Source organism: Zingiber officinale, chromosome 4B, assembly GCF_018446385.1.
Source record: "Zingiber officinale cultivar Zhangliang chromosome 4B, Zo_v1.1, whole genome shotgun sequence".
Lineage (NCBI taxonomy): Eukaryota > Viridiplantae > Streptophyta > Magnoliopsida > Zingiberales > Zingiberaceae > Zingiber > Zingiber officinale.
In genome coordinates, this window is record NC_055993.1 from 126431378 (window position 1) to 126447909 (window position 16532).

A 16532-nucleotide genomic window follows, 5' to 3' on the forward strand; every position below is an offset into this window, starting at 1 on the left:
GCTCGAGCTTTATTTAACAAATATATTCATGGCTCACGAGCTTATTCGAGCTTTTATCGAGCTTAAACGAGCTTAATAAACATACATTATAAATTTAACTATTCATTAAAAACTAAATTATATATTTAGAGAAAATTATAATATTCTTATTAAAATTTATAATTTTATTCTGATAAATATATTTAATATATTTGTCTATATGTTTCATAAGTAGAATGTAAAATCTATAAATTTAATATTAAAACTATTATTTAAAAGTTGATTCATAAGCTTAACGAACATGTTCTCGAGTTAACGAGCCAAATATTGTGAAGCTTGAGCTTGATTTGTTTATCTTAACGAGCCTCATTAAACAAGCTCAAACGAGCTTTTATCGAATCGAGTTTCGAATAGCTCATGAGTGGCTTAATTAGTTCATTTACACCCCTATGTAGGTCTAGGACTTGACACCTGGTAGTTGGACTCGATAGATCTGGAAGACCTGATATTGAGAGGAAGCCTTGGTGAGCTGATTTGATGCCAAGCTGAAGTCCAAACAGGTCTAAAAGACCTGATGTTTGGCAAGTAAGTTAAGGTAAGCAACTGGAGAGGAGTGACGGGAGGTCATGTTTTAGGAAAGGACAAATTCTAGGTCACTGATCCAACTAAAGAAACTGGGAGGTTTCCAAGTTGAGGTCAAGACACATCTTAATGTCTTTCTTATTTATATTACATGGTATGCTAACTCTGTTTTATAGGAATATTATTGTTATATCGAACTAATTAAGTTTTGTAGAAACTAAAGGATCGGTCGACCAAACCTACCTGATGTGGCAGAGTTCAGATTGTACAGAAGCAAATTTAGAAATTAGGCTTATCGGTCGACCGAACAATAAAAGCATTAATGACAAAGTAGATTCAAATCTCAGCAAAGAAGGAAAATAAGTGGATCGGTCTGTTGGTACCCCAAGGTAGTTTTGATATGATCAAACAAGTTAAGTTAGGTTCTGTTGTGTTTAATCTTGTGTCTAAGTGTGAAGGAACTTATAAACACAGGATATCGAGCAAAAGATGCAGCTAGCGAGGACGGCACGAGGAGAGAGCCGATGGACTCGGTGCGTTTGAGGGACGAGATGCCAGGAGCGGAAACTTGCTTGAGAAAGCCGGAAGTTAGGTTGGGGTGAGCCCTATTCCGGATGGCCGAGATCACCCAAGCAAGAGGAACCAGAGCGGAAGACCCGGATCAAGGCGAGCGAAATCGGAGCAGAAGACCCGGACTAAAAAAGTCAACTTCGTTGACTTTCCTTGTCCGAGCGCCCGGAACCGAATTTTATCCAGATACGTTTGACCGCGATCCGTTGCGAAGGGGATAAAATTTTATCCCCCTCTAGGCGCTTGGAACTCTTCCAGGCGCCCCGAGCAAGGCTATATAAGCAGCCTTGCTCCTAAAGCTTTACAACAATGAGAAATATAAAGAAACAACACTTGTGAGCTCCTAGTTTTTTGTTTAGCTTCTTTTCTGTGTGTTCATTGATGTAAGAGGTTTCTCTGCCTGAAGGAGATTCTTAGTGCGATTCAACTTCCTTGGATTAACAACCTCCCCGGTTGTAACCAAGTAAATTCTCAGTACCTCTTTCTTTTTAGTATTTTATTTATTCTTACGCAACTGTTTATTTTGTTTAAGTTATAAGCCAAGAAAGGTGTTTTTGTCTTGATTTGTGCAAGGGTTATTCACCCCCCCCCCCCCTCTAGCTGACCGATGAGGGTCCTAACACGGTTGACCGATCATAGTTATCAATCGACCGAACATTTAATGACATTAATGACATAAAGATCGGATCTTAGCAAAGAAGGAAAGTTGATTGATCAGTCGATCGATAGGGAGATCGGTCAACCGAATGGATCAGTCGACTAAACATCTTTTTGGTCGACCAAACGAAGCTTATAAAAAGTCCGAGTCGATGAAACAATAGTGAAAAACTTTTGATCTTCTTCCTCTCTATTTGTGCTGCTATTCTACACTTCTGTGTGCAAGCTACGACAATAAACAAGCTTCAACGATCTTCATATCAAATATTATTTGTCTGTAAATTTAAGTTTAGCTTGCATAGTTTCTTGTAAAACTCTTGTACAAATTACATCTTCTCCGAAGGTTTTGGAAAGAGGATTTTTAGTGGATTATCCAATGGTGCGATAAAAAATCGCGAATCTTGTAGTAGGAGTCGACATAGGTTCTCAACTAAGTAACCAATCGAGTCACTTGTATTACTGTTACTATTCTATTCCGCTGCTTACTTTGATAAAAGAAAAGATTTTTTAACGTGCGATATTCAACCCCTCCCCCCTCCCTTTTCTATCATGTTTCTGATCCTTCAATTGGTATCAGAGCAAGTTGCTCTGAAGTAACTTAACAGTTTTTCGGACAATTTCAAAATATTTTTCTTTTCTTCAAAGGTATTTCTTTAATCTTAGTCATATTCTTTTCTTCTTTATCTCGTACTGTTAATCCCAAAATGAGAGTCTTGGAAACCTTCTTTTGTTAATTCCTTTGTGCAAGAATATTAAACTCTTACCAAGAGGGATACAACACGATTCATTCCCCACTATTCAAGGGAGAAAATATCAACTACAGGAAGAATAGAATAGAGTGCTACCTCAAGTTCTACATCGAGCTCTAGTTTGCTATACTGAAGAGATATACACCACCAATGCAAGATGGAAAGCCTATAGAGCCGGAAGATAGGACTCCCCCTATGATCAAGAAAGCACAAATGAACTACAAAGTCATAAATACCATCTAGTGCGACTTAATCATAGAGGAGCTAAATCGAGTCGGACCCTACGAAAATGCGAAAAAGCTTTGGGATCTCCTTGTAAAATTACACGTGGGAACCGACCACTCCAAGGTAATGAAAAGAGATCTCTTGCTAAACAATCTTTTCAATATCAGAATGCTTCCCGGAAAAACTGTCACCCAACTACACGCATGACTCAAAGACATTCTCAATGTCACCTAATCAGACATCACTTGGAAAACCGCGACATGATAAGGTATGCCTTGAATGTCTTCCCTCAAAATGTATTGTGGGCATCAATAGTAGATGCCTACAAAGTTTATAGATACCTTTCAATTATTAAGTTAGACGAACTCTTTGTGAATTAGAATTGCATGAACAATTTAACTTAACTCAAGTCGTGAAAGGAATTTTCTTGTATGCATGACCAAGGAAGGAAGAGAAGCCAAAATCCACAAGAAAAAAGAAAGTTCTCCAAGCGACTTGGAACGAATCATCTGTTGTATAGTGGAGAGCACTAAAACGGTAATAAATTTGCTAAATAATAGCAAGCATGCAATAAATAGGTAAATGAAAGAGTAAGATTCAGAAATTGTTATCTTCTGGTTGAAACGTCGGTGTGCCGACTATCTTTAGAGAATTTATTTCCGCCCACGGTGCAGAGGCTCTCCGGCAAAATTCCCCCAAGATCCGACAACCACTCGCGTCATTCGTAGGTGCACTCCAAAACGAACGTCGCACTCGGACTCAACCTCAGATCGCGGAACCAAGCCTCAGGACAGCGTACGCACACACAGAGAGGGCAGGCTGTGCGGAGAGATACAGAACGAGGAACAGAGGCGCAGCATTTATTCACTTCGAAGCAGTAAGCGCTGCTTCGCTAGCGAACAAAAGCATCGGTTCGCTTCGCCAGTGAACCATGCGTCGCTTCCTCACGCGCGCGGGACAGAACCAAAGCGTCGGTTCGGTTCCCTCCCTCACACGCGGGACAGAACCAATGCTACTGCTTTCGTCAGCGAACCAAAGACTGGCAAAAACAAACCAGGCCGTCCCACGAGCTGGGGATTTGTACCCCCACCCTGCGCGCGATGATCGCGTGCGTCGCTCCCGGTTTATGAATTTCTAGCTCGAACCCCCCAAAACCACCTGATTTGGGTTCGGCCCGCGCATGCATGTAGGTCCCCTTAACATTGCTAAGCAAGGATGGAAGGGCTCCATATATAAGCTCTTCCAACCTTCTTATCTTAGCAATGTGGGACTAAATGCGTTCACATATGCATTACCATAACAACTAAAAACAAGAAAATACTTTGAATTAAATTAAAAGAAAACACAAAACTCAACATCATCTTCCGAGGAATCCAACACTGAAGAACCAAAGAACTCGAGGCACCTTGCTTTTATAGCAAGAAATGAAGAATCTAAATCCAAGGAAGAGTATGAGTCAGAGTCCAACGTCGAGTTTGAGAGAAGTCACGAATCCGTATTCATTTCTAAAGGTCCTGATATAGTAACATTTTCTTCCAAGTCAAACTTACTTAAAGTTATAACATATTTGTTTAAAAACTTAACCAAGTCTAAGGAACAAAATAACTTACTACTTAAAGAAATGGATCACCTTAAGGAGCAAGTTAGCTTGAGTCACTCAACTGATCAAGTTCAAGTTGGAACTTCAACACAAGTCATAAAACTTGAGGAAGAAAATTCTAACTTAAAAGGTCAAGTGGAGCGACTCAAGAAGATGTTGGAAAAGTTCAAATTAGGATTCAAGTGTCTAACTATGGTACTTGAATCGCAACGAGTCATGTACAACAGATTCGAGCTCGGATACAAACTAAACACAACAAACAAATCATACCTTCTTTACTTAGCCATAATGTTAGAAAACAAGTCCAAGCATAGGTACCTAAATCATGTTTAACTAAACAAATTGAACTGGATCGATATTTGGTTCCGAAGAGTCATATACATCTCTTAGATAGACCATATCTAAGCTATGACTCAAGGGGAGCAAATAGAAAAACTATTCATCTTACTTGATTGATTGAATATGCATACTTAGGTTTAGATTTACTTTTCTGCTTAACTTAGAGTAGTTAGTTAAAAAGGTTTACCAAATCCTAATAACATAGCATCGAAATGGATTAGAATGATAGTACGACACGGAAATTATGATGAAAGGCATTTCTAGGTTAAATCATATGCACTCTACCTGGTATACTAGATATAGTAGATCTAACCAAAGCTATCCAAGTCAAACACGAGCTAGTTGGACCAAAACCTAGTATTAAATTCTTTTGGAGGGTCATTTTTGAAAAATTATCTTAGATGTGGTTACTTTAATAATGTCCGTTGTGACTCATCACAATGTAAAAGCTTACCCAATAAACTCTTTCTTAATGAACCTAAAACTAAGTTTGAATCTAATAAGAGTTAAATAACCTTTTTAAGAATTTTTCAATAATTCTAGTGCACAATTGGCAGAGGAAATATTCTCTTGATTCTCTGTCATCTAAAGCACAAAACGATAAAGAGGAATGTTAGGATGTTTGGTTGAGGGACCCTTAATATACTTAGTTGGTAAATTGACCGAGTCCCTTATGTAATCCGATCAGATGTTGTTTACAGGCGCAGAGGATTTAAGGAATGCTATTAGGGACTCGGTCTTCATTCAGCCTCTCTGCTTGAACAAAGAGTCCAGTCGGATCAAATGTCTATCAGGTCCGATCAGACCACAAGTCCGATCGACTATACCACTTGGTCGAGATACTTAGCCGTGTTATCTCCGAGTGACTAAAAGAACTCAACCCTAAATGATGCTAATACAACTCCAGGTTTTATGGATGCTGATAGATTTGGGATTCAACCCGAGCAAGGGTATGATCGGATATGCTCGATCATGTTATCCTAAGTATTGATCCCTCCTTAACTTTAACTGCTACATCATTTAACCTTTTGGACTTTGATCCAATTTCACAACCCCGCGTCATTCGCCATATCAGGAAGATTTTCTCAGATTTCATTAATAAGTTGGGCGATCTACCAGGCGTGGATTGCTTTGATTTAGTGGCAGCATTATAGGTATTATTTATATAACTCAAATGACATTTGTTTTTTTATTCCTTCTTTTTCAGTAATTATTTCAGTACATATCTAGTCTTTTCTGTTTGAATATAAATATCCATTAGTGTGTCATTTCTTATGTATGATAATGTATGATAGAGAACAATTGTTGCCTCAATCACACCGCCGTGGAGAACTATTTGAAGTACGAACCGCAACCAACGTCGACAAAGAATTTCATTCATTTAGCTCAAAGTAAGTTCTTATTTCTTAAGATCAATCGTGTAGAGTATTCTTGTTGTTCGGATAGACTAAGCAGCTGAGTGGTGAATTGGTTGCGTTTAGCTTCACATTTACATCATTTCTAGAAGTATATCATTGTGTCAACTATCGATAACCCGAACGCATCCTAACACATGTTGACAGTGGCCTGTGAGAGATGGAGTGATAACGAAATACAATTACGGGAGCAAAACGGTCAACATGAAGCACTACGACCAAGTGAATCCCCACTTACACCATGCCGAACATTCCAGAGGATTTTCCTTTGTTTCTTAGCTATGGTGGCCGGGATGCGCTCTCCGACACCGATGATGTTCTACAACTCTTAGATGACCTCAAGTTGCACGTGATGTCGATAAGCTAAGAATTCAGTATGTGGAAGAGTATGCCCATATTGATTTTATATTAGGGATTAATGCTAAAGCTATTGTTCATGGTTCAATCGTTTCATTCTTTAATACACATTAAATGTCCATTATTTAGAGGATAGATCCTCTAGTATGTAAATTACGGATTAGGGAATGATTCATTTTTTTAGACACTTAATTTGGATGGATCCTACCTATTTAAAGATGGGATCCATCCAAATCAAAGGTCCTCATACAGTGAACTATCCTCTGGTTCGTAATTTACGGATCAAAGGATCCCTACTGCACAATTTAGGCTCTGTTATGTAATCAATATTATATTATAAAATTTATTGATTTATTTGATATAATTTTAAAATTATAATGTAATATAATCTGAGTTAGAAAAAGAAAATAAAATTTTATAATCTAAATTATAAGGACAACAGCATACAATCTAATTACATTCCAAATTCAATTAAATTACAAACTTGATTATATTATTCGAGACCAGATTCTCTGGTCCGTAATCTCTGGTCCTTTTCATAATTTGCACGTCAGATCGCGGTCGAAATCTGGTAAAAATTAATTGCGATCTCTCCTGAGTTCACCTTCCCACTTAGGTTATAGTTTTGGGTCGAGCCATGAGGCCGGAGGCTACCAGCGGTGGGTGGACCACCCCTTGTTTGGCACCATATAGTTCGCCCACCGTCGGTGACCTTTGGCCGCCTAGCTCGACCCAAAATTATAACATAGGTGAGAAGGTGAATCCAGGGGAGAATGTAACTAATTTTGGCCGAATTCTGATCATGATCCGACATGCAAATTACAAAAGGGACCAGAGATTACGGGTTAGAAAATCTGGACTCATATTATCCCTAATCAAACATGAGTTCAGATCCTCTAATATGTAATCCTTGGTTCTCTCCAAGTCCCTTTCACAATTTGCATGTTGGATCGTAGTTGAAATTCAGTCAAAATTGGTTGCGATCTCCCTTGGGTTTACTTTTCTACCTAAATTATAGTTTGGGTCAAGTAAGGTGGCCGGAAGCCGCTAGCGATTGGGCAGACTATATGGCAACGACCAAGGGTGGTCCACCCATCGCCAATAGCTTTTGACCGTATGGTTCGACATAAATTATAACTTAGATGGGAAAGTAAATTTAAGGGAGATCGTAATCAATTTTAGATGAATTTTGACCATAATCTGATGTATAAATTATGAAAAGGAAGGAAAGAAAATCTGAGATTGCTGATGAAAGGATGTGATCTCCTCAAGCGTAGCCTTAATGTAATTGGAATGACAAGTAATAAATAGATTGCCCAATTTGGCAAGTGAAGTAATAAATGTATTATAGTAATTTTATATTAAATGATAAAACCAATAAGACAATGTCAATAACTTCATCTACTAATTATGATGATATACCATTCATCAAAACAAATTTATAAATGATAATTAAATGAATTGATTATATATAAAAAAAGGGAAGAAGTAGGAAGGAAAAGGTTTAATGATAAAAAAAATCATCTTTAATATCATTAGATATTTCTAAATCACATTAAATTTACTCTGGCCAATCAATTCACATGTGGTTTAGTTCATTAAAAATTTTAATTTTCATAAAATATAAGTTGAAAATAGGAATAAAAAATATCATCAGGCTTTTTGAAACTTTTAAATATATAAAAGTGAATAGTATCTAAATATTAATATTTTTAAAAAATATATTAATAAAAACATAAGGGAAAATTAATAATACCAGAACTAAACACATAAATCCAATAAAAAAAATGTGCTTGTGAGGTGTTATACATATTATATTATTTTGAGGAATGACTTATAGCAAGCGGTGTACATTCCATAATTTTGTATATATTTATATTTACAAATTAAAATTCTATTTTTCCAATAGTTTAATCCAAATGTTTAACTAATCAATTATAGCGCCGAATAATATAATTTTTTTAATAAAAAAAGAAATATTCGAGTTGCTTAGCAAGCAAATCTTTCGTGATATCTTCTTACCATACACTCCCCCTAGATTTGCTATTTATTAATTCTCAGAATTCATAAACCTAAAATCCTTCCTCATTTGATTTCATCTTTTCCAAGCCCTCTTCTTCTTCCCTCCTCCAACATGAGAAAAATAAATAACGTTATTCTTCTTTTCATTCTTCTGGTTCTTATCGTATCCTTTACTTTGATCATTCCACAGTCCTCCACAAATCCAGCAAACATTTTAGAGAATACAAGGAGCAAGATAGCTATTTTGCAAAAGGTAATCTCTTCTCTATCTCTCTAATTTTCTCAGATCAGTCAATAGATTTTTGTTTATTCGTGATTATTTCAGGATAAACAGGCACAAGACTTGAAGAGAATATTGAGAAGCGCTGCAAGAAAGGATAACACGGTGATAATCGCCATGCTGAATGAAGCACAAAATTCAATCTTCGATCTGTTCACTGAGAGCTTCAAAGTGGGGAATGGTACAAGCAGTCTACTGAATCACATGGTAGTTTTGGCACTGGACCTTGGGGCTCTCGAGCACTGCGAGTCCCTAAACTTGCACTGCTATTTCCCCAACTACGCGAACAACTTTGAGAGCAGAGAAAACAGAGAGACGACGATGATGAAGAGGCAAATTGAGTTCTCCAAAGAAGTTCTACAGCTCGGCTACAATTTCATATACACGGTAAATTGATCTTAGACTTGAGTTTATTTGTGTCTTAATTTCCTCCCCAAAAAACTCGATCTTTGCCTTGTAGGATTTGGACGTGGTGTGGTTTCGAAATCCCCTGCGTCATTTCAAGGTCCTTTCTCAACTGATTTTAGCCACGGAGTTTTACAGAGGAGAGGAGTCGCTTGAGAATTCGCCCAACGGAGCTTTCATGTACGTGCTGTCCACCACCCAGTCGATTGAATTCTTCAGGTCTTGGCAATTCACCGCGATGCGCTACGTCGGCGGAGATCGCCGGACGGTTTTGACCAGAGCGGTGCGCGAAGGCGCCGGTCCATTCCGTCTGAATCTGCAGTTTCTCGACACTGATTACTTCGGCGATTTTTGCCGGCGAGGGGTCGACCTGAGCAAGGTTGTCGCGGTGAGAGCGGGGTGGTGCTGCGACGGCAGGGCAGGCGATTTGGGCGCTGCGAGGGCTCTTGCTCGAGAGTGGAAGAACTACGCGTCGCTGCCTGTTGAGAGAAAAGGTTCCTCTTTTGGAATCAAATACGAGTGTAGGAGTTGATGAGAAGTTCATTAGACAAAAGTGGGGAAATACATTATTACTCCTTATTATTTCTGAGTTTTCCCACTTATGTCTTTAAAATATTTTCGTTCTTATTTATATCACTCATAAATCATTTTCGTTCCCACTTATGTCCCTGTCGTTAACTGGTTCGTGAATATGAGACCGAATCGGCACATGATCTGCACATGCTTGTAAAATTCCCCTAAAAATCCCGATTCCTTGTTCATTCGACGCAAACCCTAACGCTCCTCTCCAAATCTATTATTCCCCTTCGTTAAACCCTAGCTCTCCTCTCCAAATCGATTCTTCCCCTTCGTTAAACCCTAGCTTTCCTCTCCAAATCGATTCTTCCCATTCGCTCCAATTCCGCTAGCGGTCGGCCGACGAATCGAAGGAGACAACCTCGTTTGGCCTCTGTCTGTAAGTGTTGATGAAAATTTTTCCCAGATTAATTTCGTTGTTTTAATTGACGCTTTTGGCGAACATTTATCATTAGCCTTCTCATGATTGTGTTCACCAGACTTCTAGTGTGTTCGTGAGTATATATTATAGGCTATAATTCCTTTGAGAGAAGCATCTTATTTGATAAATTTAGTTATTTTAATCTGTGGTGAACATTATAGGCTTCTTTCGTTCGCCACACTTCTCACGATCGTGTTCACCACACTAGTTTTATGGGCATATATTTATAGTTCAATCATTTTTTAAGAAGTATATACTTATTATTTCTCTAAAGTTTTAAGAAGATTTAATTAATGGTAGAGAATTGTATGCTCTATGCTTTAATCATTTAGAAATATAAACATGTAATATACTCATATACAAGAAAATTTAGTATAATGCTTATAGTTCTATTTTCTTTATCGAAGACAGTCTAAAATAATGCATTGGTTATGTTTTTTTTTACTCAGTATTAGTAATGCCTAGTGGTATAATTCAATACTAGTTTTATTATTTCTTATAGTGTAACGTGAAGAAAAGATATTGGCATTGGCCTCTGATGGCTAGACAAAGTAAATGCTTCTTGAATTGTACTCCGGGCTATGATATTACTTATTTTTTATTAAAAAATTATATATTTGTTGTTTAATTGTTTGCTGGACTACATTTTTGTATTTATTTATAGGTAATGTTGGAGAAGATTTATTTGTAAGTTTGAAATTGTATTATAATGGAACAATGAAGGGCACGAGTACATCCAAAGAATATATTAGAGGAAATATTAAGTATTATGACTGGGTAGACAGCAGTAAAATCAGAATGCTCCATTTGTATAGGTATTGTGAAGAATTAGGCTTCAAAGAGCCGGAAAGGGTTAAGTTTTGGCACAAAAGGATGTCTAATTCAAGCAACGGTAGATATCTGGAAATTGATGCAGATTTAGTAACAATTAAAGATAACATCCCAGCTAATCATGAAGTGGAGATTTATATAGCATATGAGTCTGATGATGAGAATGATAACAATGGTGAAACAGGTATAGATGAAGAAGCAAGTGGATCAGATGAGGATGCCGATTATGAGGAAGATGATGATTTTCATGATAGTGATTATGATTGTAAAGAAGATGATAGGATTTTGATACTCATGTTAATCATGATGTTGGAATGAATTATGATACAATGATTGTTAAACATGGAGGTATTCCTAATGATGTTTTAGCTCACATGCAGGATGAAGAAGGTGATGATAATTGTGTTGGCAGTGATGAATTAGATAGTAATTTGGATTCTGATAGTGATGATCATAAAACCCAGAAATTTCCCTTGTTTGAAAAATTAAGGATGCAAAGAATCCGGATTTGAAGGTTGGAATGATTTTTAGCTCAAGGGATGAGGCTAAATTTGCCATCGAAAGTCACTGCATTAGACGAGGAAAAGTTGTTCGATTCGTTAAAGTCGATAAGAAGAGGCTTAGGGGTCGGTGCAGAAATGAAGAATGTGATTGGTGTTAGAGTGTATACTGAAAGTCTAAGCTTTTGTAAACATTTATTTTGAATAAAGAATCACATTTGGTCAAATTATCTACATTTATTTGTAGTTGTTCAATTAATTTATATTATAGATAACATAGTATGTGGTGTCACATGCAGAAGATAATATTATCAGTACCTTATAAATTATAAACAGTAGCTCACGACCAAGATAGAAAGGAACAACCATTGGAAGGTCGTAGTGTAATTGGGTATTAGTTTATCTTAACTATAGAATTGCACTAGTACACTTAGAGTGTATTGAGTAGGACCATTAGAGGTCGTTTCTTTTATACTGACTTTATAAAGGAACAAAGACCTCAGTTATTATGGAAGTGTGTGCTCTTAATCCTAATATAATAACAAGCACATATATTTGATATTTATTTCTTTAATTTATCAATGGGTGAGATTTAGTTTGATAAATCAATAAGCCCGATAAGTTGGGAAATGATATCACTTATAGTGTGCGTTGTTGATTATAAAAGAAAACTATGTACTAGAAATCTAGGTTGAGAATGTCCCCAAGAGGAGCTCATAAGGATTGTCATGTTAAACCCTGCAAGTGGACTTTGTCCAACATGATGATAAGGTTGAAGGGTACTACTCTTGGACCAAGATATTAATTAAGTGAGTTGTCAGTAACTCATTTAATTAGTGGGCATTCATTATCTTAAACACAGGGAGACTAACATACTCATAATAAGAAGGAGCCCAAAAATGTAATTTGGGATTGGTGCGGTAGTTCAATAATAGTTCTCTAGTGGAATGAATTATTATTGATAAAATTAAGTTGTGTGTTCGGGGCGAACACGGGATGCTTAATTTTATCGGGAGACCAAAATCAATTTCTCCTCTCGGTCCCTATCATAGCCTCTTAATTATAGAGTACTATATCCACCTATACCCACTTTCATACCCATCTAAAAGGGGCCGGCCAAGCCTTGCTTGGAGCCCAAGGAAGGGGCCGGCCAAACCATGTTTAGATGGGAATGATTGTGGCCGGCCCAAACATGGGTTCAATCTATGTGTGGCCGGCCATTAAAAATAGAAAAGGAAATTTTAATTTTATATTTTTTTCTTATGTGGAATACATGATTTAAAAGAAAGTTTAAAAATTAAAATATTTCCTTTTATAATATTCTACAAAAGATTAAGAGAAGAGTTAAATCTCTTTCCTTATTTGTAGATTAAAATGTTGATTTTAATTTTGGTAAAAACTTTCCTTATTTATAAATCATCCATATGTTGAAAAGATAAATTTTAAAATTATAGAAATTTCCTTTTGTAACATCAACCATAAAGGGATTATTAAAGAGAAATTTTATTTTAAAATTTTTCCGGAAGCAAATTAGGAAGCTTTAATTTTTCTAGCGAAAAATTTCCTTGTTTGCTTGTTTTGATGTGGCCGGCCATATGCATTAAGAAAAGGATTTTAATTTTAATTAATTAAAATTTTCCTTTTCAATGGAAAAAGAATTAAGGAAGGTTTTAATAAATTTTTCTTATTTTCCAAGGCTAAGGATTATAAAAGAGGGGGTTTGGGTGCCTTCATGGATACAACCTCTATTCTATTTCTCCCTCTTTTCTTCCTTGGTGTGGCCAGCCTCTTCCTTTTCTCTTCTCTCCATCTTTGTGGCCGAACCTCCTCTTCCTCTTGGAGATCAAATGGTGGCCGGATCCTAGCTTGGAGAAGAAGAAGAGAAAGCTTGCATCCCTTGGAGCTTGGTTGGTGGAAAATGTTCTTCATCCTTAGGAGGTTTTGTGCTTGGCCGAAACTTGAAGAGAGAAGAAGAAGGTGCTAGGTGGTTCTCGTCTCGGAAGATCGTTGCCCACACAACGTTCGAGATTAGAAGAGGTATACGGTAGAAGATCAAGAGGTCATTATCTTCAAAGAAAGGTATAACTAATAATTGTTTTTCACATCATGTTAGTTTTGTTTCTTTGTAAAAATACCAAATACAAGAGGCATGTGATTCTAGTTTTTCGAATTAGTTTTCGAAGTTGTGTTCTTTTATTTTTTTTCATTTCCTTGTGATTTGATTGTTCTTAGTGGTTAACCTAGGGTTACTATAGGAAGGTTAAATATTTAATTTCCTTAAAAGGCTTTGTCTAGTCGGTGGTGGTTGCTCTCATATCCAAGAAGGCTAAGTGTCTCGTCATGCAGTACTGGAAGTCGATTTTGGAAATAGATATTTAATTATCTTTGTGACCTAGGTGATTTGGATCGAATGTGTTAAGTTCTGCAGGAGATCCAAGTCTAAACCTAAAAGAACAAATAAGTTAAACTTAGGATCAAACGTGTTAAGTTCAGCAAGCGATCCAAGTTTAATTTAAAAGAACACATGGTAGCTAGGAAAAGGTTCAGACCTTTGTACAAAATTTTGTACAGTGGAACCATTAGGCTTTCCAAGTAGCAACCAACAATTGGTATCAGAGCTAGGGTTTTGCTTCTGTGTACTTGGTATTAGTTTAATTATGCGCATGTCATACATAATTTATGCAGGATAATAGTAGGATGTGCTAACTTTGTGGATGCAGGATCCAACTATTATGGCTTATAGATATTAAGGCGTGGAACCTTTTGAGGACCAGAGGCGCAGCGAAACAAGGAGCAAGATGGATGCAACAACTAGACCCGGTGGTGGTGGCTAAAAATGACAGCAGCTAGGGATGGCACCACACGGAGGACAACAATAGATAAAAGTCATAATAGTTGAAAATTAGTTTTTCTATTTATTGCTTTTATATTGTGTTGTGTGTGCTTGTTAGTATGCATGTCATGTAGGCTAGAATAGTCAAAATTCCTCACTTTAAATAGCTAAGTGGGAGAGGGATTTTAAATAAATTCCACGGTCTCCATTACTGGTTTGTAAGTGATGCAAACAAACTTGTGTGTTGGCTCTGAGTGCCTTCCTCCATATCGGATGAGTTTGTTTGTGGATCACTAGATCAAACTTCCATTTTGGATGAGTATAGGAAATTAATTAAGAGCATGTGATCTTCCCCATCGGAAGGGGCACAATCTTATTAATGGACTTAGTGTCAAGTAATGTTATACACTTAGGCACGTCTAATAGTATCCTCCCCATCGGAGTCACTACTATTATTCGTGTGACCAAAGGAAACCAACTATTAATTTTATTTGTCAAAAAGTTAGGTTGACAAGATAATAAAATTAATGGGTTATACCCTCCTTTTACAAATGTTGAATTTGTATACGTCCACACTATCGTGGCATACAAAATTCACAGTGTTTTGAGGTGTTGGTTAATTTAAAATAGTATTGTTTGAGGAATCAATATTATTCTAAATTTAGAGTCCTGACCAAAGTTATTTGTGATTCTTAGGATGACTTTCAACCCACTGGCCATCATACTAAAAGAGAACAGACTTACTGGTCCTAACTACATAGATTGGAAAAGGAACCTGGACATTGTTCTTATTGCTGAAAGCTATAAGTTTATACTGACTGAGTCTTGCCCTGATGCACCCAATGGTGAATCTACCCAAGAGGAGATTGAGTATCATAAGAAATGGGTAAAAGCAAATGAGATGGCGCGGTGTTACATATTGGCTTCGATGTCAAATGTATTACAACATCAGCATCAAGATTTACCAACAGCTTATGATATTATGAACAATCTAAAGGAAATTTTTGGTCACCAGGATCGGGCCTCTAGGCAAGAAGCCATGAGAAAGTTAATGACGGCCACCATGCAAGAGGTCCTCCTGTGAGGGATCATATCCTAAAGATGATGGCTTATCTAAATGAAATACAAATCCTTGGAGGAGAAATTGATGGGGAAACCCAGATCGATGTGATCCTCCAAATGCTACCTAGAAGTTTTGAGCAATTCCGCCTGAATTATAATATGAATATTGGCGGAACTGCTGACAGAACTTCAGGCAGCAGAAGGTTTGTTTCGTCACAATTCTCAGATTCACTATGCTGAAAATGGTTCTACTTCTAAACCGAAAGGAAAGAAGAAGAATAAGCAAGTTAGCTCAGCAAAGAAGGTGAATAAATCTCAGAGTACAGGACCTAAAGCTGGAGTGAAGAAGCCGAAGGGAAAGTGCTTCATCTGCAAGCAGTCAGGGCATTGGAAGGTGGGTTGTCCTCGTAGGAATCAAAACAACAAAGGTATATCTCATGCTCTAGTTGTTGAAACATGTTTAGCGATGTTATCTACCAGCACCTGGTGTGTAGATACGGGAGTCACTGATCATGTCTGCAATTCTTTGTAGAGATTCCAGGAAACCCGACGACTATATGAAGGAGAGATAACCGTCTACATGGGCAATGCTACTAAGGTGGCGGCTGTTGCAGTGGGAGACGTCTACTTATCTTTTGATAGGAATAGAAAATTAGTTTTAAGAAATTGTCTTTATGTACCCAGTTTTAGAAAGAATTTAATTTCAGTTTCTAAACTGTATTTGGATGGATATTCTGTTTCCTTTAATAACAATGTAGTTATAAAGAGAAATAAAGTGATTATCTGTTCTGGTGCATTAATTGGCAGTTTATATATTTTAAATCTAATTTCTCCCACAAAGCAAAATATAGAAATTAATAACACATCTTCTAACTCTAATAAGAGAAAACAACCTTCGGAGATGAACCAAGCGTATCTTTGGCATCTAAGGCTTGGTCATATTAACTTAAGTAGGATTCAAAGGCTTATAGCCGATGGACTCTTGGGTTAATTAAAGTTGAAAAATTTTCCAACTTGTGAATCTTGCTTGGAAGGTAAAATGACCAAGAGGCCTTTTAAGGCCAAAGGGTATAGAGCCAAAGAAGTGTTAGAATTGGTTCATTCTAATTTGTGTGGTCCTATGTCTATC

The 16532-nt window shown here is 37.0% G+C and overlaps 1 protein-coding gene across 1 annotated transcript; it reads left to right on the plus strand.

Annotated features, from left to right (window-relative positions):
* Window positions 1–8607: 8607 nt before the first annotated feature.
* On the plus strand, window positions 8608–9752 carry LOC121978656 (uncharacterized protein At4g15970-like). The gene is made up of 3 exons (XM_042530971.1): window positions 8608–8748; window positions 8821–9162; window positions 9236–9752. Exons 1-3 carry the CDS (start codon window positions 8608–8610, stop codon window positions 9710–9712), a joined length of 960 nt encoding a protein of 319 aa, XP_042386905.1. The 3' UTR covers window positions 9713–9752.
* Window positions 9753–16532: the final 6780 nt, after the last annotated feature.